Here is a 27,675-nt window from a genome sequence, read left to right as displayed (position 1 = left end):
CTGCACCCCACACCTCAAGTTAGCTCTTGTCACACCCTGCTCTCTGGACCCGGAAACACTGCCCTAAGCAAGGTGGCCACAGATGTAGGGAGCCAGGGACCACTGGGCATCTGCCACCATCACACTTCCCCAGCCCTCCCAAACCCAGGCCTCTTGGGCCAGCTGTTCTCTGGGAGCCTGAGGCCCGGGATGGAAGAGAGAGCGGGACCCTGTTTTTCTGTCTGAGGGGCCTCACGTACTTGCAGGAAGTAGTGGAACCCTCAAAAGCATTCATTCTGAGTGGGACGAAGTCTGAGCAGGACAAAGAATTCTCTTGTGTGGGCAGCAAGCACGGTTAGCTTTCAATCGGGAAGGCTCTTTCGGTGCCCTGCTGGGCAGGGCCTCGTACTGAGCTCCTGGCACCTGTGACTCACCCCGTAACTGTGGTGCCTGCCAAGCAGCCTGGGCATGGGGTGGGGCGTAGCACTTTTCATCTGAAAGAAGAAGCTCTGGTCCTGGTGGCTTTTTCCCTGTCCAGTTGGGGATGGCTGGAGGAGGGTGTCCCGCATCACACTACCCAGTGGGATGAGAAAGGGATGAAAATACTTTCGAGAAATGGCAGGACTTAGGTGTGCGCTGCTTTTCATTTGTCAGAGAGCTGTCACGGGTTCCACACCTCCTGGGCCACCTAGCAGCCAGAGACAGGAGGGTGGCACAGGAGGAAACGAGGCATGTAAACAGGTTGCCCCCCTCGCCTATCGGGCGAGAGACAACAGGAGGGGCCGGGCACAGAGAAAGCCGGAGAGGACGGCCAGGAGACCTGGCTTCTAGCTTGGGCTCTATCACCACCTGCCTGGTGAACTTGCATAGGACCCTTAACTTCTCTTTGCTTCAGCTTTCTCATCTGCCAGTTGAGAATCATGAAACCCATCACACCAACCCCGCAGGACCATTAGGAGACGAGGACAAGGGCCATGAAGCATATAAGCAGCTCTCTGAGTGTAAGGCTCAACACAAGCCAGTATGGAGGTGCCTTCTCCCATCACCCCAACTGTCCAGAATGCAGCCGAGTGTCCAAAAGTGTCAGAGAAAAGATGGGAGCTGACACTCGTCAGCTCCTGCTGTGGAAGCAGCTCTGTACTGTCACGGGTTCCTTTGAGGACAAGCCTCCCTGCGGCCGCTCCACCTCTGAAAGTGATGGAGGAAGTGAGGCTAAGAGGGTGAGAAACCAGCTAAGCTGATTAGACTCAGAACCAGGATCTGAACTCAAACCTGTCTTTCCAGACCTCCGTGACTCATGCCCAACATCCTGCTGTTGCTGCTGTCCTGGTTCCCACCCTGAAAAGGACACATACGGCCATCCCATATATGTCACAGGGCTCACGGGCTAATATGTAGATGCTCACCTGACATCCTCATTCCGAGCCTATTTACTCTTAGTTTAGAAGCAACTCTAACTTACAGATTGGCTTCCCCATCCTGCCACAGATTAAGAGAAACATAAGGATACTAATCATCTCTGACAGTAGCAAGAAATGGCAGATGACGGGAGGAAAACAACATTTTACAATAATCTTAGCAGTGTTGGGTGGTTTTGTGTAGAAGCAAATAACCCTACACATTTCTTTGATCCCTACAGAGATTGCTCGTGAGTGATCTAAGAGTCTACAATTCCTCATGAAAATAAGACCAACCCACGTTCCCAAGACAGGAAAAAGTCTCCACGTTGGACGAGGCAGCTCTGGCTCCTGTGGCCCCAGGTCCACTCTCCCCTCTCCAAGCCCCCGTCCTGGGCACCTTTCCACCTTCACACGAGGAGCAGAGCACAAAGAACCTCGGCTTTTGTTCTCAGTCCCACGGTGGAACTCGAGGTGTGCCTGCACACTCACTGAAGACTGAGACCCAGTGAAAGGAAACCAATGAGAATACACGAAAGGGGACCTGGTGCAAAATAGCCATTCGCTTATTGTTTGCATAATCGGTAAACTCTGACAGGGCACCTGCTGGGTGCCCAGGGCTGTCAGTTGTGGGGTTGACTGACCCTCTGTGCCATGTTGGAGCTACCTAGACCCTTGTAGGGAATGTGCTGTGTTCATCTGTCGTGGTCCTGCCTGCCTTCATGTGGCTGAAGCCGTCTGTAGTACCACCTGCCTCTCTGCATCTTCCAGCACCCCTGTGGCTAACAAGGGGTGCACACTTTGTCTCTGTCCCAGGCTCCTGGCAACCCTGGGAATCTCCGGAGTGCTGAGTATCTTTTGTATGCTAACGAGACACCTGGGGGCTGGGGGGTCCTTGGATTGCTGAAGGACAGGGCTGGTCCAAGGCATGATTAGAGATTCGGTGCCCTCAGCCCCACTCTGGGCCTCCAGAAAGGGCAGAGAGGTTAGAGATTGAGTCAGTCACTGGGGGTCAACGATTTCATCAACTGTGTCTTCGTAATGAAACCTCCATAAAACCCCTGAACAACAAGCTTCCAGGCTGGTGAACACAAGGTGCTGGGCGGGGGCTGGCGCACTCCCAGGGAGAACCTGGGTGCCCGGGCAGCCCCGTTACCTCGTCCTTGGCTGAGCTGTTCCCCTCATAACAAGCACAGTCACAGGCAAACTTTTCCTGAGCTCTCACAGCTGTCCGAGCAAACTATTGAACCTGAAAAGGGGTGTCAGAGTGGGGGCCCCTGGCTTTTAGCCATGTCAGAGAGAAGTGTGGGTGCCCTGGGCACCCAATACTTGAGGCTGGCATCTGAAGTGGGGGTGGCCTTGTGTGAGTGAGTCCTCGTCCTGTGGGGTCTGGCACCAGCCCGGGCAGTCCATGTGAGAATTGAACTTCAGGACCGTGTGTCAGCGGAGGACGGCACCAGTCAGAGTGGAAACGAACCCCACACTGGGTGTTAGGGGTGTTGCGGGAGAGGACACCCCTGAGTGGCTGATGCAGCCTCCGGAGCTCCAACCCGCTGTCCAAAAGGGCTGTGAGCAGGGGTGCCCTCACTGCGGGGAGGCTGGACCTGCCCATGGGCGGCACAGCCCAGCTCAGCTGCCGCAGCACAGACAAGAAAGGCTCGCCCACAGCCAGGGCACTGTTCCGAGACAGGTGTGGACAAGGGTGACATGGGGTCACTTACCAGATCTGGATTTATGTTTGTTAGACTGTGTAAGGAGGCAGGATCGTATGTGACCAACGGTAGAGAAGCAGCCGTACAGAATGGAGTTAACACAAGGAATCTGAGCAGGTGCGTGAGCAGGGGTCAGTCAACCAGAAGCTGAGGTGGGAAAGAACGGCTCACTCCCCAGTGAGGTGTCACTGTATTGCCATCACTTCCTCAACAGACCACCCCAAGTTCCCCGGGTCCCTGGTGATGTTAGGCATGAGGCAGCATGTTCCCACATGCATGTGTGACCCTGCGGAGGATGCAACAAACCCATGCTGCTTCATTAGGGCCTGACGCCTTCCTGCCACTCCCCCAGCGAGACCCCGGACACTGGGCTCTAACTGCAGCTCTGCACCAGCCCCAGCCTGGGTGGCCTTGAGCTCCGGACTCTGTCCAGCTCCTGCCTCTGTCAAAGGGGATGGAGATCCGTGCTGCTGTCCTAGGGTCAGGAACGCTCCTTCCCTCTTGGGAAGCATAGGGTCCTGATATTTCACAGAGGTTCAGAGAGCTCTGCTCCATAAACAGATGGGGCAGTTTGCAAAGGCAGCGCCCAGGACCCCAGCTGGAAGGAAGCTGCATGGGACACAAAATTTCCCAGCAGAACAAAAGTTCCAAACTCAGGGGTCCCTGGATCCTGCCAGGTGGCCCCAGGTTTGCAGGTGCTGTGGCTGGAGCCAAGGTGGGCACTGGACTTGGAACCTTTCTCGTTTTATTGCACAGACCTTCTAAGTAGAGATTTTGTAGCCTCGTGGGCTTGAAGGAGACACTGGAGGCTCAAGTGAGATAGGCTCAGCGTGGCAGCAACGTTTCAGGCGCAAATGCCAGGGACAGAGGTATTTCATCTCCCCCTTGGCGTGCCTTACACTGCTGTAGCTTGAGTGGGCAGAGCCCCGCCGGGAGCTCTGAACTTCCAACAGCAGGACACACTCGCCTGCTCTCTGAGAGGCAGCCGCACTTTTGTGATCCAACACACAAACTTGAGGACCACACATTCCAGCTTTGTCACTCACTGGCTGTGTGACCGCAGGCAAGTTTTAAACTGACCTGTGCCTCAGCTTACTCATCTGCAAAATGGGCATAATAATGACGGTGAAGAGACGATGGATTACTATTCCTGAAGTGCTTGGAAAGGTTGCCTGGCACATGTCAGTGTGTGCTAAATAAAGCAAAATAATCCGGCAAAGGCAGGGGAGTTAAAAGATGAGACATTTCCGATAAATGTCACGGAGGCTCAAAGGCGTGGATTCTCGCTCTCGCTGACTCCTCACCCCAAAGGCAGTGTTCCTGAATGGGGCCCGCAGGGAGGGAGTGCACGAAGGGTTAACCCCCAAGTGAGCAGAAAAACAAGTTCCATCTGGTCGCTGGGACAAAGCGACAGCCTGCAAAGCCCCCAGCCCGGGCTCCTGCTCAAAGGACACATTGCTTTTTAAAATTCCAACTTGTGGCTGCCTCGGTCTATAAATCAACCAGTTCTCCACACCCGGAGCTCCGAGCAGGATTCACAAATGGCAGCGAGACATTCGCGTTGCGAGTGCAGGCATTTGAAAGTGGCGTTGCACTCCGGGGCCCAGCCCCCAGCTTCTGGAAGGGCCAGTGGCTGGCGCTTTGCCCTGTGGCCCCCCTTCAGGGCAAGGATTGCTCTCTAGGTGGCAAAGAGAAGGAAGGGAGACCGAGCAAATGACCAAGGCTCATGCTGGGACCGTGACTTTGTGGGGATCCCCCCGGGAAATGACTGCTTTTGAGATCAGCTGCCTCCCCATCTTTCTCATTGACGTAAAAGGAACCACAAAGTCATTTGCCCTGCCTCCCCATACCACTGCTGGGACCCCGTCTTTAGGTTCGAGGCTGGAGTGGGCAAGGCTGATGAATGTTAGGGAGCCGTCAAACACGCCGCCCAGGTGCTGGGGGAAGCCGCAGAGCCGCGGTGGGTTTCCTCCTGGCTCCCCAGCTGACCTTTGCGGGGGGCAGGCCGTGCCCCAGCATCACCTGTGGGACACCAGGCCCCTCTGTACCGAGAAGGGGTGCAAGAGCCAGAATAAAACCTGGGGCCCTCTGTGGACCTCTGCTTGAGGCAGGGACCCTCAGTTTTTACTACCCCCCACAGACAGATGCCCGAGGCTATGCCTGATAAAGCTGAATCTAGTCCTGGCGCCCACAGAGCAGGGAAGTAATTCACAAAAAGTTGGGCAATTCAAAGTTATAGTTTCCACAGCAACCAGCGCTCAGACCATTTGGGTAGCTGAAGGCTTTTCCTCTTAGCATTAACTTCTTTCTCCCCAAGTAGCATTTTTCCTGATAATCAAAGTAATATGCAGTCATCGGAGAACACATGGAAATGACAGACAAGTGTAAGGGAGAAAAGAAAACCCACCCTGAGCCCCGCCCCTCGAGGCGGCCGATGTCGGCGTTTCGATGTGTTCTGTCTGTCTGTTTTTTTGGCATGCATGCACAAAGAGATACAATGTTTAAAAATTGGGACTACAGTGAAAGTACTGTTTTATCACTTGGTTTTTTTACATATTGTGAACCTTTCCAGTCTTATATATTCCTTGAGAACATGACTTTTAATGGCTATCTGGTACTTTCTCACGTGAAGAGAACATTTCCTACTCAACCAACTTATTGTTGAATCTTTCAATGGTTATTCTTTTTTCTTTCACTATTGTAAACAACACTAAAATGAGCAGCCTTTTACATACATTTGCAAGTATGTCTCTGATAAAGTAGTCAGATTAGAATACACTCACAGAACCAAAATGACTGTTCAAACACCGTGACTATGCTCAGGATTTTAATCCGTGTTGTCGAATCATCCTCTGGAAAGGTTGAAACAATTTGTGCTCCTGCTGGGAATGCATACTCTCAGATCAAACAAACAAGAGATCCAAAAAACAAACCGCAAATTCTGTTGGTTGTAAGTAAAGTCTATGCTGTTTTCTGAATTACATTTTTTGAGTTGCAAAGAGAATTGAGTCTCTGCCCCGCCTCCCATGTTTTTAATGAACTTTCTTCTTTCTATCATCACCTCTTGGCATCCTCTGCCCTCTTTCTCTGTGGGGTGTTCCTCTTTTCCTTATTGATTTATAATTGCTTTTTACGTGCAGAGATAAGAGTCCTTTGCCATATTTGTGGCACATATGTTCTCTCAGTTTGTCATTGGGTTTTTATTTCTTTATGGAATTTAAAGTGCAGAAGTTTCAAATACTGGTGTGAACCACACCCATCCTTCTTTTCCTTCATGGCTTTGTCTTCTGGTCTTGATGCCCAGGCAGACCCTCTGCACCCGGAGGGCGGATCAAGGTTTGCTTGTGTGTTGCTTTTCCAGTCGTTGGATGGTTTTTTGGTTGTTGGGTTGATGCTGACTGCTCTGAACGAACCACTGAACCACCGGCATTTCACATAGGGTGCGTCTGCATTTGCTTGTCTAAGTGTCCTGAGGCTGGAGTGCACGGGGCCAGGTCAGAGGTCGTCGCCCAGGAGACGCAGGAATTGTCCCTGAGAGCTGCCGCCCCCCACCCCCACCTTTCAGCAGATCTCAGCCCAGCAGGCACCTTTCCACAGGGCCCTGGGTTTTTGCTATGAATGGAAGAAATGAACAGGGAGGAGGAAGTAGCTGTTCCAGGATTCCATGCTGAGAAAGGTACACCTCATGTGGCTGTGTTTCCCGTCAGAGATGGGGGAGGGGAGGTTACGGAGTGCCAGGTGTGGGGAGGGCTGGTGAGCAGCTTCCACCTCAGCATGTTAGACAGACGTCAAGGGATTGGATTCTAATCTGACATTAACGATTTTCCAATTTGTAAGATGAAGAACTACAGGCAGTTTAGCTGGCATTGTAGATGGCCAAATACCATTTTTTTCACGCAGACGTGCTGGAGGAAGAGGAAATCTGGGACTTTAGTTCCCCAGAGACGTGCATCTTCTCTCCAGTCCAACCTTCCCAAGGGGCCCCAAGAGTTGCTAGGTGCCAGGTGGGATGGCGTGACCCTGAGCAGAAGGTGGGTACCTCTGGCCACCCTCTGGGAAGTCATTGTCACAGACTGACCCCCCTGTCTAGCCTCAGGAGATTACTGCCTTCCTTCATTCTTGTTTCTTTTTTTTTAAAGATTTTATTTATTTATCTTTAGAGGGGAAGGGAAGGAGAGAAGGAGAGAAATATCAATATATGGTTGCTTCTCGTGAGTCCCCTTCTGGGAACTGGCCTGCAACCCAGGCATGTGCCCTGACTGGGAATTGAACCGCGATCGTGTGGTTTGCAGGCCTGTGCTCAATCCGCTGAGCTACACCAGTCAGGCCATCATCCTTATTTTGATCCAGGCCCCAGAACTTTTTGCCCAGGCTGCTTGCCCAGTTTCCAAAGTCAGCTCTGCATGCACTGACAAGGCAAGGGGTTTGTTCATCTACCCTTCAGGTTGACTGACTGCCTGTCATCTGCATAGCCCTGTGTCCAGCCTTGTGGATCTATTCCTCTTCAACCAGGGATAAAATATTTCCCTTCTAGCTCCTCCTCTCCATTATCTATTTTTAAATCCCTAAAAAAAAAAAACCCAACTCCACAACATTCTATCTTGAATCTCATGTCCTCTAGTCATTGCCTTGCCCTGGCTGTCATGTTATGGGCTGCACTGGTTGCCTGGGCTTTGGAGAAGAGTGCCACCACCATCACCACAACCACCATCATCACCACCATATCCAGAGATATCCATCACCACCTCCTCCACTCCCATTAACACCATTACCACCATCACCATCACCACCATCACCACAACCACCACCATCACCACAACCACCACCATCACCATCACCATCACCACCACCATCACCACCACCACCACCACCATTGTCACCACCATCACCACCATCATTTTCTGAACGTTTCTTTTTTCAGCACCGGCTGGCTTTACATGTATAATCTTCTGTAATCTTAATCTAGTAATCTTTATTCAACAAATGTGTATTAAGTGGCTACTATGTGGTAGAGACTGGTCTAGTACTTGGGTGCCTAAACCAGGGACTCCCACCCTCAGTGAGCTCGGATTGTAGCTGTGGGGTGGAATAGATAAAACAGGCAATCATAGTAAATGAAGAAAGTACATGGAGGTTAGAAGATAATAAATTTGATGGAAACAGTAGAGAGCATAAGGGGGCTCAGGAGTGCCAGGGCTGGGCGACGGAGGGCCTCCCTGAGAAGACGACCTTTTGGCAGGACTCAGGAGGAGGTGCGGAGGTGCAGCAGGGGACGTGTGCGGAGGAAGAGTGACTGGCAGAGGGAGCCGCTGGTGCCAGGGCCCTAAAACGTGCCTGGGGAAGTCGAGAAACAGCAAGGTTGCCGGGAGGCCTGGCGCCAGGTGAGCAAGGCCAAAAAAGTGTAAGAGTTGGGTCAGAGAGGTGACGGTGAGCTGGGCTACGCAGGGGCTTGGAAACCACCGCAAGCCCCTTGAAGGATCCTGAGCAGAGGAGCGGCCCGATCAGACCTGCAGGTCTAAGGGCTCATTCTGGCTCCTGTGTTGAGAATATGCTGGGCTTTTGGGGCAGGCATGGTGGCTGAGCTGGGAGACCAGCTAAAAGGTCATGGTGCTAATCCAGGTAAGGGGGTCAGGAGGCCTGGCCAGGGTGTTAACGGGGGATGAGAGGAGAAGTGGTTGGCTTCTGCACGTGTTTTGAGAGCAAAGCCAAGAGGGTTTCCTGGTGGGTCAGAGACTTGCTGGGAGGGAATGAGCAACTGATGACTCCAGGACCCTCTGTCCACACAGCTGGAAGGCTGGAGCTGCTCCTTGCTGAGGTGGGAAAAGGTGGCCAAAGGACTAGGGCTGGAGGAGGGTAGAGTCTGGGCGCCTGGGATTGGACCTGGTGCCTTGGAGAGGCTATCAGACACCCCAGTGGCCCCATGAGTAGGAAATTGTGTAGATGACATTTAGAATCACGCCACCTGATGAAACCACCAAGGGAGGGGGTGTAAATAGAGATGAGAAGACCAGGCCCTGGGCCTGGGAGAGCTACTTGTACATGAAGAGGTTGGGAGAAGAGGGGCAACCAGCAAAGGAGACTGGGAAGTGAAGAAGCAGGAAAATCCAGAGAGTGTGGTCCCCAGGCCAGGTGAAGTGATGCCATCGAGGAAGTGGAAGTACCCAAGGGGGTCAAATGCTACAGATGGGTCAGAGAAGATGAGAATTGAGAACTGGCCACTGGCTCTACCCGGAAATACACATCATACCCATTCTAAGATGAGGAAGAGGAATCTTGGGGAGAAGTAACTTGCTCTAGGACACAGATTTATGAGCATGAGAACTAGGATATAAGACAAGGCTGTGCAAAGCCAGGGCCCAGCTGCTTCTCCCACAGCCCCTCAGCCTCTGAGCGCTCTGTAAGCCGAGGGAGCCAGTGCCACTGGACAGTCATGTCTCCTGCAGACTCAGGCCATACACAGGGTGTCTGCAGGTCAGGGGAATGGGGATAAGCAGGGAACCACCAGCGCAATTCAAAACTCTTTTCAACGGCAGGTGCTACAGGAGGGGCCCTTTCAAGGCAAGTGGTCTGCTAATTGGGGGCCTGGAGCCTGAGGGCATTTTGAGTTAGTGGTCCAGGGATATTTATATTTGAATGGGAGAGCATTTTCACAACTGACTGGCACAGGGAATGACGGAGCCAGGGGCACAGAGGCGGGCACACTGGACCCAAATTAGGGACCTCGGTTTCTCTCCTCCGCCACCACGGGCAGTGCCTTCCTGCGCCACCGACTCAAGTCTCCAGGGGCAAGATGGCGGTCGCCTATCTCCCCCTGGTGGCAGCTCTTCCAATTGCAGCCCCAGAGACAGCAGGAGGTAACCTAGGTCTTCCCAGGAGCAAGGCCTGGAGAGCCGAGTCTAGGGATCGCCTGGTCTTCCTCCCTCCCGTCCCAAACCCTCTAGGCCTTGCCCTTCTCTGCCAGGGACTGGTCCGTACCCACGGGCACCAGCCCTCTGCATCCCAGACGCTGCACAAAGAATCCAGGGGCACTTGAATGTCCGATGGCTTCCACTGGCTCTGCCTCCCACTATCGCGACGCGGAACAAGCCAAGGCTTTTCGATCTGTGCACACCCCTGCATGCCCTGCAGCCCGTTCGCCCCCCACCGTCCTCCCATCCTCCCCTTTGCTGAACGATTCGCTGTTGCCCGGCTCAATCATAAAGGGAGGTGTCGGAGGAGGGGAACTCCACATCTCACTCCTTCCTGGCTGAGGTGGCCGTCAGGGAGCAGCTCAGGGCACTTGGGGGACACTGTAGGTTGCCCTCCACCCTCAGGTGGCAGCACCGTGGAGGGTTAGGGGCGTGAACTCTGTAGCCCACGTGGACCTGGGTTCGAATGATGACTCTGCCACCCATGAGCTCTGGAACCTTTCTGTGCCTCAGTTTCCTGGTCTGGAAGAGGAAGGAACTCCCGCCCACCGTGCTAGGTAAGGCTTAAGTGCAGCCATGTTCGTTGACCACTCAGCACAGAGCCGGGCCATGGGGAATGGAGTCAGTCAGTGTGGATGGGGATGGAGGAGGTGCAGGAAAGAGCACAGTACAGGAGCCAGGGGATCCGAGTTCTAGTCTCGGCACCCCACTTAATGGATTCATGCATTGGAGCAAACTAATGTCCACCTTCCAACCATGAGGTGCGAGGCAATAGGCGGGCAGACGAGAGTGTTGAGGCCAGCATCTGCCTTCTCCTGCTCACCTCGGCCTCAGATCCCTCTGCTCCCCACACACAAAGACCCCTGCCAGGCTCCCCTCTCAGGACTGATGGGAGATAAGGACTGTCCCCATAGGGAAAGCGCTGTGAAAATTGGAAAGCTGGCGCTCTGGTTACTGAGAGACAGCTCCCTCCCTAGCACCCTGCTTTTGTGCCCGTCCTCCAAGCCTCTGCGCTCAGGGAGCTGATGTTCTGGCTGGAGAGACAGATGAGAAAGTGGGCATGCAGAGTGGACACCAGGGGCAGAAATGGTGGACCCTGTCTGCCCCCAAGTCTTGGCAGAAACATCAAGTGAAGGGAAGTGCAATTCCCAGAGGGGAAGCTGAGCTGCAGGACACTGGTCACTCACTGGCTTGGGCAAAGATGGACAGCATGACCAAACCCTTGCATGGTGAGGAAGGTGCTGGAACTGGCATCCGGAGGCCCAGGCTGTGGTCTAGGCTCTCTGTTAGTGTGAAAAGATTACATTCTGTAGGGTCACAACACCATGACATTCTGGAAGAGGTGAGAAACCGCGGAGAGAGTGAGCAGATCGGAAGTTGCCAGGGCTTAGCAGGATGGGAGAGAGAGAAGGCGGAGCCCGGGGGGATTTTAGGGCAGTGAAAACTGCTGTGACCCTGTACCAGTGGCGCACGTCATTATACAGACGTCCAAGCCCACGGAGCGCCCAGCACCGAGAGTGAACCCTAACATAAACTGTGGACTTGGGGGGCAATGGCGTGTCATGGCAGGCTCCTCAGTTGAACAGGTGTACCATTCCCACCACCAGTGGGAGATAGCGGGGGGAACTGTTGGGGGTAAGAGGCATATGGGCATTTCTGTACATGCTGCTTAATTTTGTTATGAACCTAAAATTGATCTAAAAATAGTCTATTAAAAATGAGATAGATATGTAATGTCCTGTGAGCTGCCGTTTCCTCACCTGTAAAACAAAAACACCAGTACCTCCCCTGTCCCCTCCGCGTGGCCACAGGGAAGACCAGAAGGGCTCTAAGACAGAACAACGCATGTCTGAGGTCGGCGTGCCCTGGTGGGAGAGGGAGGTCCCCTCAGGTCCAGATGCTCTGACAACTGCCCCCAACTGCTATTCCCCACAGTGGCCCCCACTCTGTTCTTGGGCCCCAACCCACCAGGAGGGGCCAGACAGCAACGGCTACCTAGTAGCGCTCAGCTGGACGCAGGCCTCCCCCCTGCCCTGCTTCCCCCTCCTCCCTTCCCCCACAGGCCTGAAAGCTTGAACAAATAATAAAGAACATTATTACTCATTTAAAAATCCTGAAAACCTTTCTCTGAACTCCTTGGGCCACCACCTCCTCTCTCCAGGGAGCTCAGGCAACACATCCCCGCAGCCTTTGAAATCTGCATGTTTGTCCATCTGCGCGTTTGGCCCCAGCAAAGGCTGGTCGGCTGCTTTAAAATCAGAGAAACCACTCCCAGCAGACTGCTGTGAACAGGTCCCGAACTCGTGAAGAGCCCCTCCCAGACACTCTCGGGTGACCTTTCCTAAAAGCCAGGATGCAAAGGCACTGAACTCTGCTTTCAGGCCCCCTCGGCCCCCTCGGTGGAGCAGCCCACACAGTTTTTTCAAAGAAATGTTATGTGATCTGGAAAACATCTGGGACCCGCTTCCCCAGCACTTGCCTGGAAGCTTCGGGCTGACATCAGAGGCTCAACTGTGGAGCACGCATCCTGTGCGCCTGTGCTGCCCCAGCAGCTGGGTACTGGGGACACGGCTTTATTACAAAGTCCCGGAGGGCTGGGCCCAGGTCTGACCAGAGGCCGTGAGGCCCGAGGGAGCAGAGAGGGAGCGTGAGGGCAGGAAAGGCTGCGGCAGGGCCAAGAGGGCCGGGTTGCAGACCAAGGTCAAGCAGCTTCCAAGGAAGCCCTGGGGGAGCAACACGAGTGCTTCTGAGTCCATTCCGTTCACGTGACCGCAGGGCACACTCACCACTGCGAGGTGCCTGTGGTGGCCAGGCCTGGGGCTTGGCTTGATTGTGCCCCTGGCTCCTGGAACAGCGTCCGGCAGGGGGCCAGAGAGGAGCGCTCTGCCAGGACCGGCCCCAACGAGCAGATGCGTGGATGACCCCGAGTGCAGCCGACATACCGGCCTGTTTTCCAGCAATCAGGGTGGGAAAGAGCAGGCCACCTGGAGGCAGGAAACCCGACATCCTGGGCAGGTGCCTCCTCTTGCCAGCTTCGGCACGTGTGACCTTGGGCAGCGCACCTGCTGCCGTTGCGGGGACTGTCCCTGCTCTGCTCAGCTGCCGGTGCTGCTGGAAGGACCCTACAAAATCCTGAATGGGAGGTTTTGCAACTTGAAACTCACACTGCCATAGTCAGAAACGGCGCTAAGCATTGCTCCTCTTTCACCCACTCCTGTTGTGGACACCGAAACCCCGAAACAGGTGGCCATGCAGCTGCGGCTGGGCCGGGGCACAGATGAGGGAGTTCGGGAGACTCTGGCCAGGGACAAGAGGAAAAAAATGCCACGTGCCCATTCTCATCTAAATGTCCAGTGCTGCCTTCCCAGGTCTGGCTCCACCCATCCCCCCTGCTCTTTGCTGGCCCAAGCCTCTGGGCCACAGACCCACACAGGGCTGCCAGAGCCTCCCCCAACCGGATTCTTTTTGCGCCTCTCATGCTTTAGACCACAAGCCAGTCTCCTTTCACAATGACAATGAATGCCACTTATTAAGTTCCCGTGCTAAGCACTGGGTTACAGTCGAATCTCACTAATTCTTCCCTAAACCACCACTGGTGCATTCCTGGACACCACCCCCACTCCCGCCCCATCCTGAGCAGGCTCTTCACCCCGTCCTGACTTACCCACCATCCAGGAGCTCCTGTCTCCATTGCTCAGGAGCAGCGCCAGGCTCTGCCCCGGCCTGGCCGTGCAGGAGTCTCCCTGATATCTCACCTGCCCTCTGCAGGTCGGCCGCTGCTGACCGCGTCAGGGCCTCACCTCAGGAAGCCCTGCCACCTGAAACATTCCGCCCCCTGCACTGGCTGCTGAGGACCCCAATCCAGGCCTCCAGCAACACCAGCGCTGCAGACCCAGGGGTGTGTAGGGACCTGCCTGCCCTGCCCGTTAGGAGGCCACCGAGTCACCTGCTTTCTGGGAAGAGGACCTGGGGCCTCACTGAGCTAGACTGGAAAGCCGAGGGACAGCAGGACAGAGCTGCTGAGGTCTTTGTTCCTTTCCTTGAATGCAATGCACATTCCCCACTTAACGGCAATTTTTTTCACTTCAAAAGGATTCCAGCTGCTTAGATTCAAGGTGAAGAATAAGCCCCAGTCAAGAAGCATCTCAGGCCTTTCAGTTCCATTGGCTTGCGAGGGATGCACTTTAAGGTGTTTACCTCTTAATGCTCCTCAGCGTGGAGAGAAGCTTCCTCCTCCTCCACCTTTCTCCCCACTCAGCAGCTATTGGCACAGGGATTGTCCCTGTCCTCCCACCTTACTTGGCTTGCACAGGAACCCACATGACTTCCTAGCCCTCTCCCTGCTTCTGCCCTCCCACCCCTTGGCCACACCCACTTGGGCAGAGGACAGACTGATGCTGGCCCGGGGTCCACCAGAATCAGCTCTGCTCCTTCAGATGCCCAGTACACCCAGCAGCTTTGAAAGCAAAATGCTGGGCTCATGTAGCTCATAGCTCACACTCTCAGAGGTGTGCTTCCACCTGTCACTCATTCATTCATTCATCCACTCACCCAGGTGGTCACCCAGTCTGCCAACATGAGGTCTGTGGCTCTGTGAGGGGCTGCAGGGTGGTTCAGAGAAATACAGCTCGTGGTCTTGTTACAAACTGGTTGGAGCTATGAGTACACAATACAAAACAGAAGGGAGTAAACTGAGTTTGGAGGGTGGGGGCATTATGAAGGCTCAGAGAAAGAAGAGATCAGCTAGGAATGAGGGTGAATCCCAGAAGGAGGGGGCAGTCAAGGAAGTCTTCCTAGAGGAGGAAGCATTTTGGTGCGGGCAGGGTGATCCTGAGCGCAGGGTCGAAATGTAGGGAGTGGCCTGAGCAAAGGTGTGGAGACAGAAACCCCCTGGTGGGCACAGAGGCACCATCCTGTGCCCACTGCAACTCTGCCTCCCGGGCCTCGGGGCTTGCGTGTGTGTGTGCGCGCGTGTGCAGAGGGTGCTCCCTGTACATGTCCGCTGACAGTTGCTGCTTTGGCGGCCTTGCTTTGATCACCTAAGGAAGGCGTTGTCCTCACACAGCAAGTCACCAACCTCTTGCCCTTTTCCATCAGGCTCTGGGCCTGGAGGAAATTCTTTTATCCTCTCCTCTGTTACTTAGGCTCTCCGCCTCCACTTTTGAGGGACCATATTTCTGATGGCACTCATTCCCCCCCCCAACTTTCTTAGTCACTCTCCCTCTAGAGGCAGGTCTCCCTCTACCCCTGAAGGGAGGCTCCAGCCACAGTCTCATTTCTCACTGTCCCTGGCCTGTCTCCACCTCCTCAGCACCACCTGCCCTAGGACCACCGCTCTCTCCATCCTAGAACAACGTCCCGCCAGCAAGCCTTCCCGACTGCGCCAGCACCCGGTGTGTCCCTGCCCGTGGTCTGGGGCCAGGCCTCTGGAGATGGGCCCGCTGGGTTTAGACCTGGTTCTGCCTCTTCCCAGCCCTGCCCGTGGTCTGGTCACTTCCTTCTACAGGAACTTCACTTATTTTTTCCTACCAAACACCTTTCCCCTCCTGATAACCACACCTTGCTTCTCCTTTGGGGGAGCCCTCCTCTCTGTCTTCCAGGTCTCATGGGTCAGTGGGGCTGCCCGGTCCTCTGCCCTTGGGGATGGGCATGTGATCTGCGTGGGACAAGCCTTGGAACTTTTAATGGTTGGAAAGGGTCAGTCTATTCCCACTGGGAAAATGCAAATCTGGCACCAGTGAGGGTGGTCTTTGTCACCACAAGGAAAGTCTATTTACACACAAAACCAGCACACACACACAAAAAAAGTAGAGAAAGGGACAGGTCCCTGGTGGTGTTGTTTGAGCAGCCAGATACAGCAATGCCTGAAGCCATCCCCAGAGTTTTTGTGAACCAGTGAAGTCTCCCTTCTTTCTTGGCTCAAGCTAGTTTGAGTTGTTCTGTGGTCGCTTGCCACTAACAATCTTAATTAAAGAGGAACTTGTGGATTTGTTGAGAGCATGAAACGAAATGACACAGGAACTGTACCCAACATAAAGGAAGTACGACCTGATGAACGATGGCTTTTGAGAACTCTGAATCTGCCTTCCTTCTCAAAGGTCAAATTTCCATAATGTGTAGTTCTGTAGCGGTAGAAATTACTTTTTTTCTTTCTACCACTTAGAACAACCTTCCTTTGAGAAATCTCTGCCCACCTTGGCTTTCTGAACCACAGCTGTGTCCTTCCTCAATGTCCAGGTTTTCTTCCCCCTGCTCTCGGGCTGAGACAGGACGGGGGATTCCAGTATCTGGAGCGGATATCTTCTCTGCATTCTGTGCCCATACCCCAGGACAATCAGAATCAACTGAACCCAACCAAACGCAGACTTTGTAAACTTACTTCAAACTTGTCCCTCTCAAGCACACCAGGTACTCAGAAAAGTCCACACTGCCATCTAGTGGACATGTGAAGGAATGCCATGAGTAACGGAGCCCACTGCCAAGAATCCCTCTTGGGTCAGTCATTAAAGGCTGTAAAATCATCAGGTCCAACCCCTTCACTCATTAAGGAACAAGCAGGAGGATGTGTACATTAACCATGAGTTGAGAGTCCTGCCCCACGGGGCGGCATCACACTCTCCTCTCAGCGACTGGGCTCCTGCCCTGCTTCTTCAGCCCTCTGCCTCCGGTCCCATGCGTTAGAACCACAGTGGCCTGCATTGCCTCCACTTCTCCCACCTGCCCAAGGTGTGAGCCAGGCCAAGGGTGTCCGGGAGGAGGGCTGATGTGTGTGCGTGAGTGTGCCTGCGAGTGAGGGCAGACGGAGAGGGGGCCCAGGGAGCCCCCGTGTGACTTGCACGCTTGGTCCTGAAGAGGAAAGGGGTTTTGTCACATTTGCAAACACGACAGCCTGTCAAAGCTTCGTGTTCTCAGCCTCATTCGTTGTGAGCTATATCACAGTCTCCTGGTTCCCTGAGAGTGAAGAACAGTTCAAGAAAGGAAGAAAAATCTATTCTCTACTTCCAAGTAATCTGTGTGACCCCCACCTCCAAGCTGACAGTGGGGAAGAGCCCCCCAGGGCCTCTCCCTGCCACCATGCACAGCAGATGCCTTGGTGTGCGTGTGGTCACATCCTGATCATGACCTTCCCCCCATTCATGGCCTGAGTCTCCGACACACCACAGTCTTTGTTCCTGGGTTGACACTGGCACCTTCTACTTAAACAAAGCAGAAAGCGAGGTCCCTCCCCCCCCGCCCCCGTTGCTTTGGGGGCTCATTCTGGCCCAGGAGTCAAGGAAGAAAGAACTGTGACCATGACACTGGACCCACTCCCCCAAGACATGGCCTGGACCCCAGAAATAGTAGCCACAGCCCCGCTGCCCAGCATTCCGGGCCTTCCCCAAATCAGGGGAACCTTTCGGATCAATTCAGTACTACTCATTTCCCAGTAATAGAAATAGTTATTTCAAATTCCTAAAATGCTTTAATCTTCCGTTGTAGGCAAGTTCAGTGGAACTTTTGAGCGCATTTCTCATTGTGATGACCAAGAGTCGAGACGCACTGGCCTCTGCTTGTCCAACCTACAGGACAGAGGCTGCCCTCTCTCTGCAAACTAGCTCCTCCCCATTCAGAAGGTCGTTTTAAAAGCCCAGCCCCTTGCATGTTGAGAAAGAACTCCCCACAACCCCCGTCTCGCCTCCTTTTCTCTGCAGACTCCAAGTCATGCACCAGCTGGTCCCCATTATGACCGAGGGGCTGGACTTGGGGGCTCAGGGACGTGGAAGCAGCGAAAGGCCCAGGCAGAGTGGCCCCTGAGCTCCCATAAGGCTCTCCAGTCTTCTGCCTTCCCACCCACCCAGCATCCTCTGAGGTTGTGGGGCTGCTCTGAGGAAGGCACAAGCCTGTGACAACAGCCATCTGTTGCCATCAGACCCAGCCCAGATGGCTTTGCATACAGCTCCTAGTCACTGAGATGAGCAAGCGCAGAGGCAAACTGAGACATGCCGGCCAGGCCTGCTCACTTACCTCCGAAGCCTCCGGGTACTTGACCAGCGGTTGTGGCCAGCTGGTGATCTTCTCCCTGTAGTTGTTGCAGCTGGGAACGACCTTGCAGCTGATGTTCCCCAGCTCTGTGTAGGAAACTTCAAGGCTGCCCCTATAGAGAGAGAGGGGTGGTTGGCCCATGTCAGCATTTTAGGGAGCCTGGGGTCTATGAGACTTCAGTTAGTGCTGGTGGGGATGTAAAGTCGAGTGGGACTGAATCCTAGACCTGCCACTAACAAGTTGTGTGACCTTTGTGGCCTAAGAGTTACATGATCTTTTGGTGCCTCCGTTTACTCACCTGTAAAATGGGGACACTACTAGTGTCTACTTAGGAGCTTGGTGCAAGGAGTAAAGGAAGCCATTGAGGCAGAGCAGTTGGGAAGTGTCGCCTATGGTCAATGTACACTTCTCAGAAGGAACATATACCTACAGGCAGACTTGGTCAGTGCCTTGAAAGTAGGATTGGGTTTATAAAAACAGCCTTTCAACATTGCTTTCAGGGGCGTTCTTATTGCATAAAGCAAAGTCTAGCCAGTCAGCACAGCCTTTGTCCCGGGCACAGACTGTTCTCTCCCCTACACAAGTAAGATCCTTCCAATGTTTGGAAATCCTGCCACTCAAGTGATCCACTTTGGAGCTTAAGTGTTGTCTGTACCTGGGGCTCTTAACCTGCTATTCACTGAACTTTCAAAATGCAAACATCTTTCAGGCGGCACAACAGTCAGTAAGACTGAAGCAGGCATTTATTTATCTACTTTCTACCCGAGAAGGGTCTGAGCAGCATGAGTGCTTAAGAATCCGGCTCCATGACGCCACCAGGGTGAGCCTGTGTTTGAGACTCAGGGATGTTAGCCAGGCTTTCCCGTAGATTTTTCTTAAAAAGAAAGAAAAAGCTTTGTGCCATTTTTTTTTTTTACTTGCTCCGTCCTCTTTGACCTTCTTTAATTTTTTGTCACGAAGGGCTGGGGGCTCTGTAGGGTGTGTCCACGGATGGTCACTGGTGCCGATTCAACACCAACCAGAATCCCCAGTTTGGGTGACGGCAAAAGAGGAGACTTTATTCAGTGCAAGGGGTTCGATTGTGATACGGCACAGCTGTGGAATGGCCAGTGGTGTTACGGCTCAATGATGAAACAGCATGGCTGTGAGGCGGCCCTAGGTGTGAGGTGGCATGGCCCCTCTTCAGCCAGACAGCTCTGCTTGGCTCAGGTGACAGGCCTTCAGCTCCAGCCAGGGTAACAGAGTCTTCAGTGAAAAGGGAGAATGTACCCTCTGACCTCAAGGGGAGCTGACAGGTGTAGAGAGAAGTCCTGCCCTTGCCCTGTCCCTGATTGGTCTGTTCCCATGCAAATGAAGACTACAAATTCTTGTAATCTGATTGGCCCAAAAAGCATTGTCCTGACCTGTCAGAATGGGGCTGCTCTGATTGATGAGTGAAGACGCTAATGAGTATATAACTGTGCAGCTCCAACTGGACAGGAAAAGTCTCAGTCCTATTGGCTGAAATAGGACTCAGGGACCGCCTTTATGAGGGCTGGTTTAGCGGGCAGACCCACGGGCGCACAGGCTCGCAGTCAGGTGCAGAGGCTTCTCCCTGAAGAGGCTTTCAGGCTCCTGTGAGAGTCTCCGGTTTAGCAGCAGCTGCTAGGCTCTGTGTATAAATTTTAGCCCAGTTGGCCAGCAGGGCCCCTGGTGGGGTACATTCATTCTGGGATGAACAGTCCTTTGGTTAAGGTGATTCACGGAGAGGGTGTGGGTCCTCGGCCTTTCCAAACGACCCAGCACGGCTGAGCAGCTCCACAGCCCGCCACTGGCCACCCAGAGCTGCCCACGGTTCCCTGCTGGGGGTGACACATGGAGGGGACCCAGTAAAAATGGAATTTGGGGGAGTATATCTAGAGGGGGAACTCCCAAAGTCAGGACCTGACAGAGAGGCAAGGACAGCTTCTTGGTCAGGAGCCCTGATTCCCCCTCCTGACCCCACTCTTCCAGAGGCTTCTGAGGTTCCATCTTAGGCAAAGGTGGCTGAAGCCTGCAACATCCATCAGACACAAGGTGTTCCTGCGGCCAGCACCCCAACGCCAGGCCCCGGGCTGACTGAGGCGGGACGATTCACTGGTGCCACTTGGCTGAACCACTGCCTTGCTGAGCAAACTTGTTTCTTTTAGCTCATCACAGGTTCACAGTCATTGCTTTCGGATGGCATGGTTTTCGTAGCTCTTGAAGAGCTTTCTGAGAACAGGTTTTCACTTATCTTCACAGCAGCCGTTGAAGGATCCCTTGGTTTGTTTGTACCACGGCTCCCTGCCGTGGCAGCTAGTGAGAGCTGAGGCCGAGAGGGGGGCCATCTCTCCACCCAGACCTGGGAAAGGCCAAGGGTCAGGGAAGAGGGAGAGTGGGGACCAGGGGGGCCTTCCCCAGGGAACAGATAGGTCTTATGTGTTTACGAGGATAGAGTTGCTGAGAGTGCTAAAATAGGGAAGCGAAATCAGCAAGCTGACACTTGGTGAGTGGGCCCAGAGCCACTGGGTGTGCCCTGGCAGGGTGAATGCCAGGGGACCGGGGTCTGAGCCCCCAGCCCCAGACACACCCACGGGCACACCAGCCTGGCATGGGAAGCCCCGACGCGACTCACACAGTAGGACGAGCCGCGGGGCGTGCGCGGGCCTCTGCCCTGATGAGCAACTTTCCCAAGGCTCGGATCAGGTCCCAGAAGGCCAACCTGACTTGCAACCTGAAGGGCCGGGTTGGTAACAAGCGATTCGGGGGATCACGCCAGCCTACAGGAAGATCTGGACAAGCCTGCGATGGACTGAACCAAAAACTAAATTCAGTAAAAGCACACTTTGAAACTTGCATTCACGTTCAAAACACTTGAAGGTGCCATTTTCCTGCCATAAGCACCCCTTCCGTTCATGGTGCTTATGTGGGACACGTTCTCAACTCCATCCCAAGGCCCGGGCGGCTCCTGACCTCCTGCTGGGGCTGCAGCACATCGGAGAGAGTGTGGGGAGAAAAGTGGGGACTCTGCTCCCCACTGATCTCAGCTGGGCCGAGATCTGCCATTGCAGTGGAGACAGAGCGGGTGGGAGGACGGGGAGGAGATGTCACTCACCAGGCCACCCCAACTAGAATAGGCACACCGCACACTTTTATTCCATTTCTTACAAGGATGTCTTGGAGTGGCGACCACCACCGTTCTCGTCACCCAGAGGAGTGAACTGAGGCCCGGAAAAAGCTAAGGAACCAGCCCAGAGTCTCACCATCGGTGAACTGAGGGGGGCAGAGAGACCCGGGTGTGACACAGTGTCCAACGCACCCCCAGTGATCTCCTTGTGTTATCCTCTCCCCTTGAGTGTGGGCTGGATTTAGTGACTTGCTTCTAATAACGAGAATAGGACGGTAGTGATAGAATGTCCTTTCCAAAACCACAAGGAGACGACAGCTTCCATATCCTCTCCCTCTCCAAGCTCTGCTCTGGGGACGCCAGCTGCTCTGTCGTAAACAGCTCCATGGAGAGGCCGAATGGCATGGTGACCCAGGCTGTGACAGCCACATGAGCGAGCTCGGAAGCAGAGCACCCCACCGGCCCATCCTTCAGATGAGACTGCAGCCCCAGCTGCTGGCTTCACTGCCACCTCCTGAGAGACCTGGCCAGAGCAGGCCAGCCGCGCCCTGCCTGGGCAACAGGGAGGCAACGAATGTGTGCCGCTGCCTCGTGTCCGGGAAACTTGTACAGGGGCAGAGACAGACTTCAGTGGGCTTCACCGCTTCCCCAGGAAGGCTCTCAGCTTCTCCAGGCTTCTGTTTGGCCCCGGCATGGTGAGAGCTGAATTTGAGGGAAAATGCTCTCCAGCTGCACCTGTGGGAACGGCCCTGCATCCTGGCTGCCTAGAAGCAGAGCTGGAGAGGGACGGGTGGGCGCCCCACCCTCCCGCGTGGCTCTCAGTGTGGCAGTGTGGGGCCCCACACTCAGAGAAGGGCTGTGGACCTCCCTCTGATGACCCGTCCTGAAGTGGGGGCCGAGGAGGAATCGACAGATGGAGGTGGGTGCCCGCGCTAGGAGAGCTGCGGCACAGACAGCAGCCCCAGCATCTGTCTCCAAGCATCCGAGGGGCTGAATGGCCACCTGGAAGAGAAGAAACCAGCCTCACTCTGGCGATGCCTGGGGCAAGATTGGACAGACCTGGGTAAAGGGAAAGAAAGGTGGCCCCTGCCTTCACATGGGGACCCACTCAGAAGGGGGCAGCTTCTCAGCCTCGAAGAGCGGCCGTGAGGGGCTGCGCCAGGGGCCACTTGCATGGGCAGCAGGGAGAGGGTTGTTGAGGCGTTGGGACAGCTATGGTTGCTCAGATTCTGAGGCTGAGCCAGGGCTCTGACGCAGTGTTTCCGTCAGTGTGGTCTGGCTTATCTCAGGACCAGGTGAGCCATCATTATTCCATAAGAGCTTCTCCCTGAATGTTTCCTCACTGCTTGTCGCTGTACAGAAAATTCCTCTTCGTAGATCAATTCCTTTTGGTGACTTCAAGAAATTCCAGTTAGACCCTAAACACCAGAGGAGTGGCTCTGGGGGTGGGGCCTCGGGGTGCCTCTCACGGGTTGGAGCCGGAGCTGAGCAGGTTTCTTGGGGCGGGGCCCCAGCGCTGGAGGTACCTATCCCTCCTCGAGTGTCTGCTGCATCCGCACTGCGCTCACATTCCATGATGACCTTTGAAAAACAGAAATCTTCAGCGTGAATAAAGGCAGAGCTGCGTTTTTGCCACTGTGGTGTGCAACCTGAAGACCTTCCTGAGCACACAGCTTCAGTGTCGGAAGTGCCTGTTTCTCTCACTGGGGTCTGTTGGTGTGTTCCGGGGAGTCCTAAATACGGATCCTCCTAGGGTCAGAATGTTTGTGTCCCCCCACGCCCCTCCCCAAATTCCTGTGCTGAAATCCTGGCCCCTAGTGCCATGGCACTGGTGGCAGGGGAGGGTGGGGAGCTCGAGAGACGTGTAAGTCGTGAGGGTGGTGGAGCCGTCACCAGTGCCCTCACAGCAGAGACCCCAGAGAGCTCTCTCCCCCCTGCCGTGTGAGAGTGCAGTGCGCAGGCGAGCCGAGGGCTCTTTCTCAACCAGGAAGCTGGTCCTCACAGTCTTTGAACTTGCCTACAGCTTGATCTTGGATTTCCCAGCCTCCAGAGCTCTGAGAAACAAATTTCTGTTGTTTGTCAGCCCCCAATCTCTGGCATTTTGTTATAACAGACCAAATGGGCTAATACAGCTTCCTGCCCTTTACTGGAGTTTGAGGTGCCCCTGGCCCTGGATGGGGTCAGCAGGTGGGAAAAGTCGATGAGGGGCGTTAATTCACTCTACCTCCTATAAGCTGTATCGGAACCGAGGACGGGTGATTTAATCTCTAGAGGGTCCTCATCTATGACACTCGGAAGACTCGTGATAACTATCAAATGGAGCAAGGAGTCTAAGGCACAAGCCGAACTCCTGGCATGTAACAGAAGCCCGGAGCGACACCTGGGCCCCCAGCGACACCTGGGCCCCCAGCCTCCTGCACGTGGGTGGGCACAGGGAAGAGCCTGGGGCGCAGGACAGTCAGCTCTGCTGGACTCACACACAGGATCGTTTCGTACGTGCTCCACGGTGCAGGCGACACAGGGGCGCACAGAGGCCCTCCATCACGGGGCCCTTGCCATGGCCTGGCCCCGCCGTGGCCCGGCTGACCCCCTCGCTTGTGGGAGAAACCCCCCGTCCCCACTGAAGATCCCACTCAGCAGTGCCCCCGAGGGCCCAGATATGTTTCACTGGATTTTTTTTTTTAAGTACTGATGGGAGCAAAATCTATTTGTGTGTGTGCGGTGGGGGGGGGGGGGGCGGGGCGGAGCTTCACCTACACCTAACTTTTTAAGGGAAAAGGTGTATTTCTCTTGCTAAAAGTAATGTGTGTAAGAAGTCAAAAGTACTCAAGAAGACAGAGTTGGAAGTAGTTCTTCCGTCCCTCTCACTCTGTCGGCTTCAGAGGGAAGACACGTTGGCCAAGGGGCGGCAGCCATGCGGCCGGGGCCCTCAGGACGACCCACCACGAGTGGGGCCGGTGAGGAGGGGGCTGAAATCGGCAGAGGAGCTCCTGCCTTTGAAGGGGAAACTCCTGCCATGGTGCCCAGCCTCTTCTCCGCACGGTGCCCCGTGGCCACAGCCCTGAAGGGCCAGCCTGTCCCCACACTCCTGGGACTGGGACTGAAAAGCAAACAACAGTTCTTTCCTCTGAAATGCCACTCGGCGGGAAGGAAGCATTTCTGGCTGTGGGGAGGGGGGGACTCTCAGGGTCCCAGTGAGGAGGGCGAGGCCAGCCCCTGGGAGCCCCATCGGAGGTGACACACCCACACACTGCCCTGTCCAGGGAGAGCTGCCCTCACTGCCCTTTCCGAGGTGCTGTGCCCCACCCCCCTTCCGTCGGGTTGGCCCCCTCTTCTGCCTGTCTGGGAAGGCTGCCTCAGGAGCAGGTGCTCTTCGGTTCTGGCAACACCCTTCCCCGAGATCTCTGCCCTGCTGCCCTCTGGGCGCCCCTCCCCCCAGCCTTACTTGCAGAAGGAAGCATCCTCATCCGGCACAGGCATGCTTGCACACGGGCTTGTTCTCACCTGGGCTCTGGTGACCACCACTGTGAAGCCCAGAAACAGGGCTGCTGCCACCAGCCTCACTGTCCAGCCCATGGGCACCTGGAATGGACAGAGCCTTTAGTGCTGCCAGCCCGCTGCAAGGGGAGCCCTGCGTGTGCCCACCCCAGGGGCCCACCTAGGGGGACAGGACTTTAGTGAACAGAGGGAAGAGGGTGGGCAGCTAACCGCCACAGGACACAAGTTCTTTAGGAGGACTGGGGCTCACTCCCAACTGGATTCCCTTGCCACCTGGGCTGGGGCCCCTCCTCCCCCCGAGCTGGGCTCTGCTGTCACCCAAGTCCTGGTTGCCAGGGCCTGGAACAGGCTGCAAAGCAGAGTTGCTTGTATAAGCCTCTTGCACAGCTCCTCCTCCTTCCCTTACCACTGGCTCCATGTGGCCATTGGTCAAGGGCCAGCCTGCTCCTTTGGCTTTAAGGCAAAGCCTGGGAAGCTGGTGACCCCAGACTTCGGGCTGGGGGGAGCAGTTCTGGGGCACTTGCTAGGGCCTGACTTTAGTTTGTTCTTCTAGGAGCAAGGCTTTGGCTGGGCTGCGTCCCTTGGACAGCTCTGCTTTTCCTGCCCACACTTCCTCCGCCACCTGTTTGGACAGCCTTGGGGCTGCCTGTGGGTGGGTGTGCTGGGGTGCAGCGATCCTGTGTTGACGGGGCTGCTGCATGCGGGGCAGGGCCTCCCCAGGTCCAAGGCCAGCTCTGAGGGGCCAGCTGAGGACAGGAGGGCCCGTCCATCTGACTGCACCTTGCAGCAGTGCTGAACTCAGCACTCTCCTGAAATAACAGTCTCTGGAGAAGAAGGCCGGCCGAGCTGTGGGGAAAGGGGCAGCACATACCAGCTCTGTGCTGGGAGTGAGGGGGCCTGGACTGAGCCACACTGAACTCTTCCTCGGGGAAACAGGCTCGTGGGGAGGAGTGTGTGTGACTCTGGCTGGAACCGGAGGTGGCAGGGGAAGATCCAAGGTGGTTCTCCCACAGCCTTTCTGTGATATCTGTTCTCTGTCTCCTCGGAGACAGGGGTGTATGGCGGCAGGCTGCCCCAGCCAGGAGGGAGGACCCCTGAGCTCTGCCTTGAGTTCCTTCATGCTGCTGGGGGGAAGGAGTGCTATGCCTCTAGCACGAGCCATTTCCTTCTTTCAGAAACAAGGATTATGACCTTGTGCCCCCCGTGCCTTGCTAAGGAAGATGAGATCGTAACTAGAAAGACAACACAGGGAAATCTTTAGAGACACTGTTTTCAGGATAGCTTGCTTTCCGGTTGAATTCCTGCTTCCAGCAAAAAGCCCTTCTGTGGGGCCACACGTTAAACACATTTCTTAATAATGAGACTCTGAAGTATGACAAGGGCTCCCCCACGGAGAACTCGTTCCCAAGACCTCCCCAACTTGCAAGTGCCTCCTGGTAGCCTCCTTACAAGATGATTGTGGGCAGGAAGTGAAATGAATGAGGCAAAGCACTTAGTGAGCTACCAGGCACCTAGAGAATGCCCAGACAAGTATGGATGGTGCGGGTCTTCTTCCACAGGTCCGTCTGTTCACTTGTTCATTCATTCTCAGTCCATCTTGCTGACAGGTATGGAGCACACCCCGCCGCCGCCCGCCCCCCCTGCCCATGCTGGGCTTGTGCCAGCCCCGTGGTGTAGGGCCCCTGTCCTCATTAAACTCATGGGACAGCCAGGGCCAGAGGATGATGATGCCAGAATGATCATCCAAGGCCAAGGGATTCTTGTCTTCCAAGTGACAGCCACTAGAGAAGCCAGTACTATCCCAGGGGCCAGGAGGCCTCAGCACCCGCAATGCATGTCTGTCTGGAGGAAGGGGTGCACCCCCGGGGCAGGGCTGCTCGTGGTGAGCCCACTCCCATGCACAATTCCTTCTTACTCAGGGTGCTCCCGGCTTTGAGCACCAGCTCCTCATGAGGATCCTCTGAGGCACAGAGAGGTTGGCCAATCCGGACCTTGCTCACATGGGCAGTAAGTGGCTGACCTAGGATTTGAACCCATGCCACCTGGTTCCAGACTATGCTCCTTAACAACTCTGTTCTACGGCGCCCTCCTGCAGCTCTCACTTGCTCCCCTCTAGTCCCTTTGTTCTTGAGATAAGGCCCAGAATCTTCTACTTAGCTCACAGTACTCTGTACAATTTCCTCCAGCTACTCCATCAAGCTCCTTTATGCCCCAGGGCCCTCCTGTGCTCCACCCCACCTCCTACCTCCTTTTAGTAAATAGCCAAAGTGGATTTTAGTTATACAGGATCAGTGCACTTCACTCCTTTTCTTGCTGTTCCTATGTGTTTGTTTATTCTTTTCCTTATTGTTCTTATATGAAGTCTCTTTGTAATTACTTGCTTATCGTTCCAGGCAGCACTGAATCCGCGTCTAGCATTCCAAGCACAGTCTCTGGCCTGTCTAGATGCTTAATGAATTCTTGTTTGAAAGTCTGACAAACTTGCCACTCCTGTTTCCAACAGTCCTTGCTTTCACTTAATAGCTCCTCTCTATAAACATCAGTAGGAAACTAACCACTCAGGTTGGCTCCGGGCCCCGGGTCCTTTTTGCTTGTTTATCTAACCTTCTCTGGCTTGTTTTCATAGAGATATCTGACAGAAGGCAGCAAGTCTTGGTATTTTCAAATCTGATCTTTCTCTTGGGGATTCACAGGACTTCATACTCAGAGTCCCAGATTTAGGGCGAGGAGTCATGTTCAAATCCATGGAGCCACAACTGCTCCTTCCCATCAGCAGCCTATTTTACTCAACTGACTCACTCCTGGACACTTGTCTCAATATCCCTGGTGCCCACCTCTGTAGCCCCCTTCTCTTGCTTCAGTTACCTGGGCTGGGACGATCTCCCAATATCATCAGTCAGGCCAAGCCTGTTGGCTTCTTTTTTTTAAAGATTTTATTTATTCATTTTTAGAGAGATGGGAAGGGAGGAAGAGGGAGAGGGACAGAAACATTGATGTGTGTGAGATACATTGACTGGTTGCCTCTCACATAT

The 27,675-nt window shown here is 54.6% G+C and overlaps 1 protein-coding gene across 1 annotated transcript in view; it reads right to left on the bottom strand.

The window, feature by feature from the left end:
* PEBP4 (phosphatidylethanolamine binding protein 4) overlaps window positions 1-27,675 on the bottom strand; it is a 243,977-nt gene that overhangs the window by 165,669 nt on the left and 50,633 nt on the right. Inside the window, exons 2-3 of the mRNA XM_037028663.1 lie at window positions 24,591-24,727; window positions 18,001-18,130 (exon numbers count right to left, since the gene is read on the bottom strand). Coding sequence (XP_036884558.1) covers window positions 18,001-18,130; window positions 24,591-24,721 — 261 coding nt within the window. The 5' untranslated portion in view covers window positions 24,722-24,727. The remainder of the gene's footprint in view (window positions 1-18,000; window positions 18,131-24,590; window positions 24,728-27,675) is intronic.

Source organism: Sturnira hondurensis, unplaced genomic scaffold, assembly GCF_014824575.4.
Source record: "Sturnira hondurensis isolate 20B ecotype Veracruz unplaced genomic scaffold, ASM1482457v3 Scaffold0020119, whole genome shotgun sequence".
NCBI lineage: Eukaryota > Metazoa > Chordata > Mammalia > Chiroptera > Phyllostomidae > Sturnira > Sturnira hondurensis.
The sequence above is the reverse complement of the archived record's forward strand: the minus strand, read 5'-3'. Positions and strand labels throughout refer to the sequence as shown.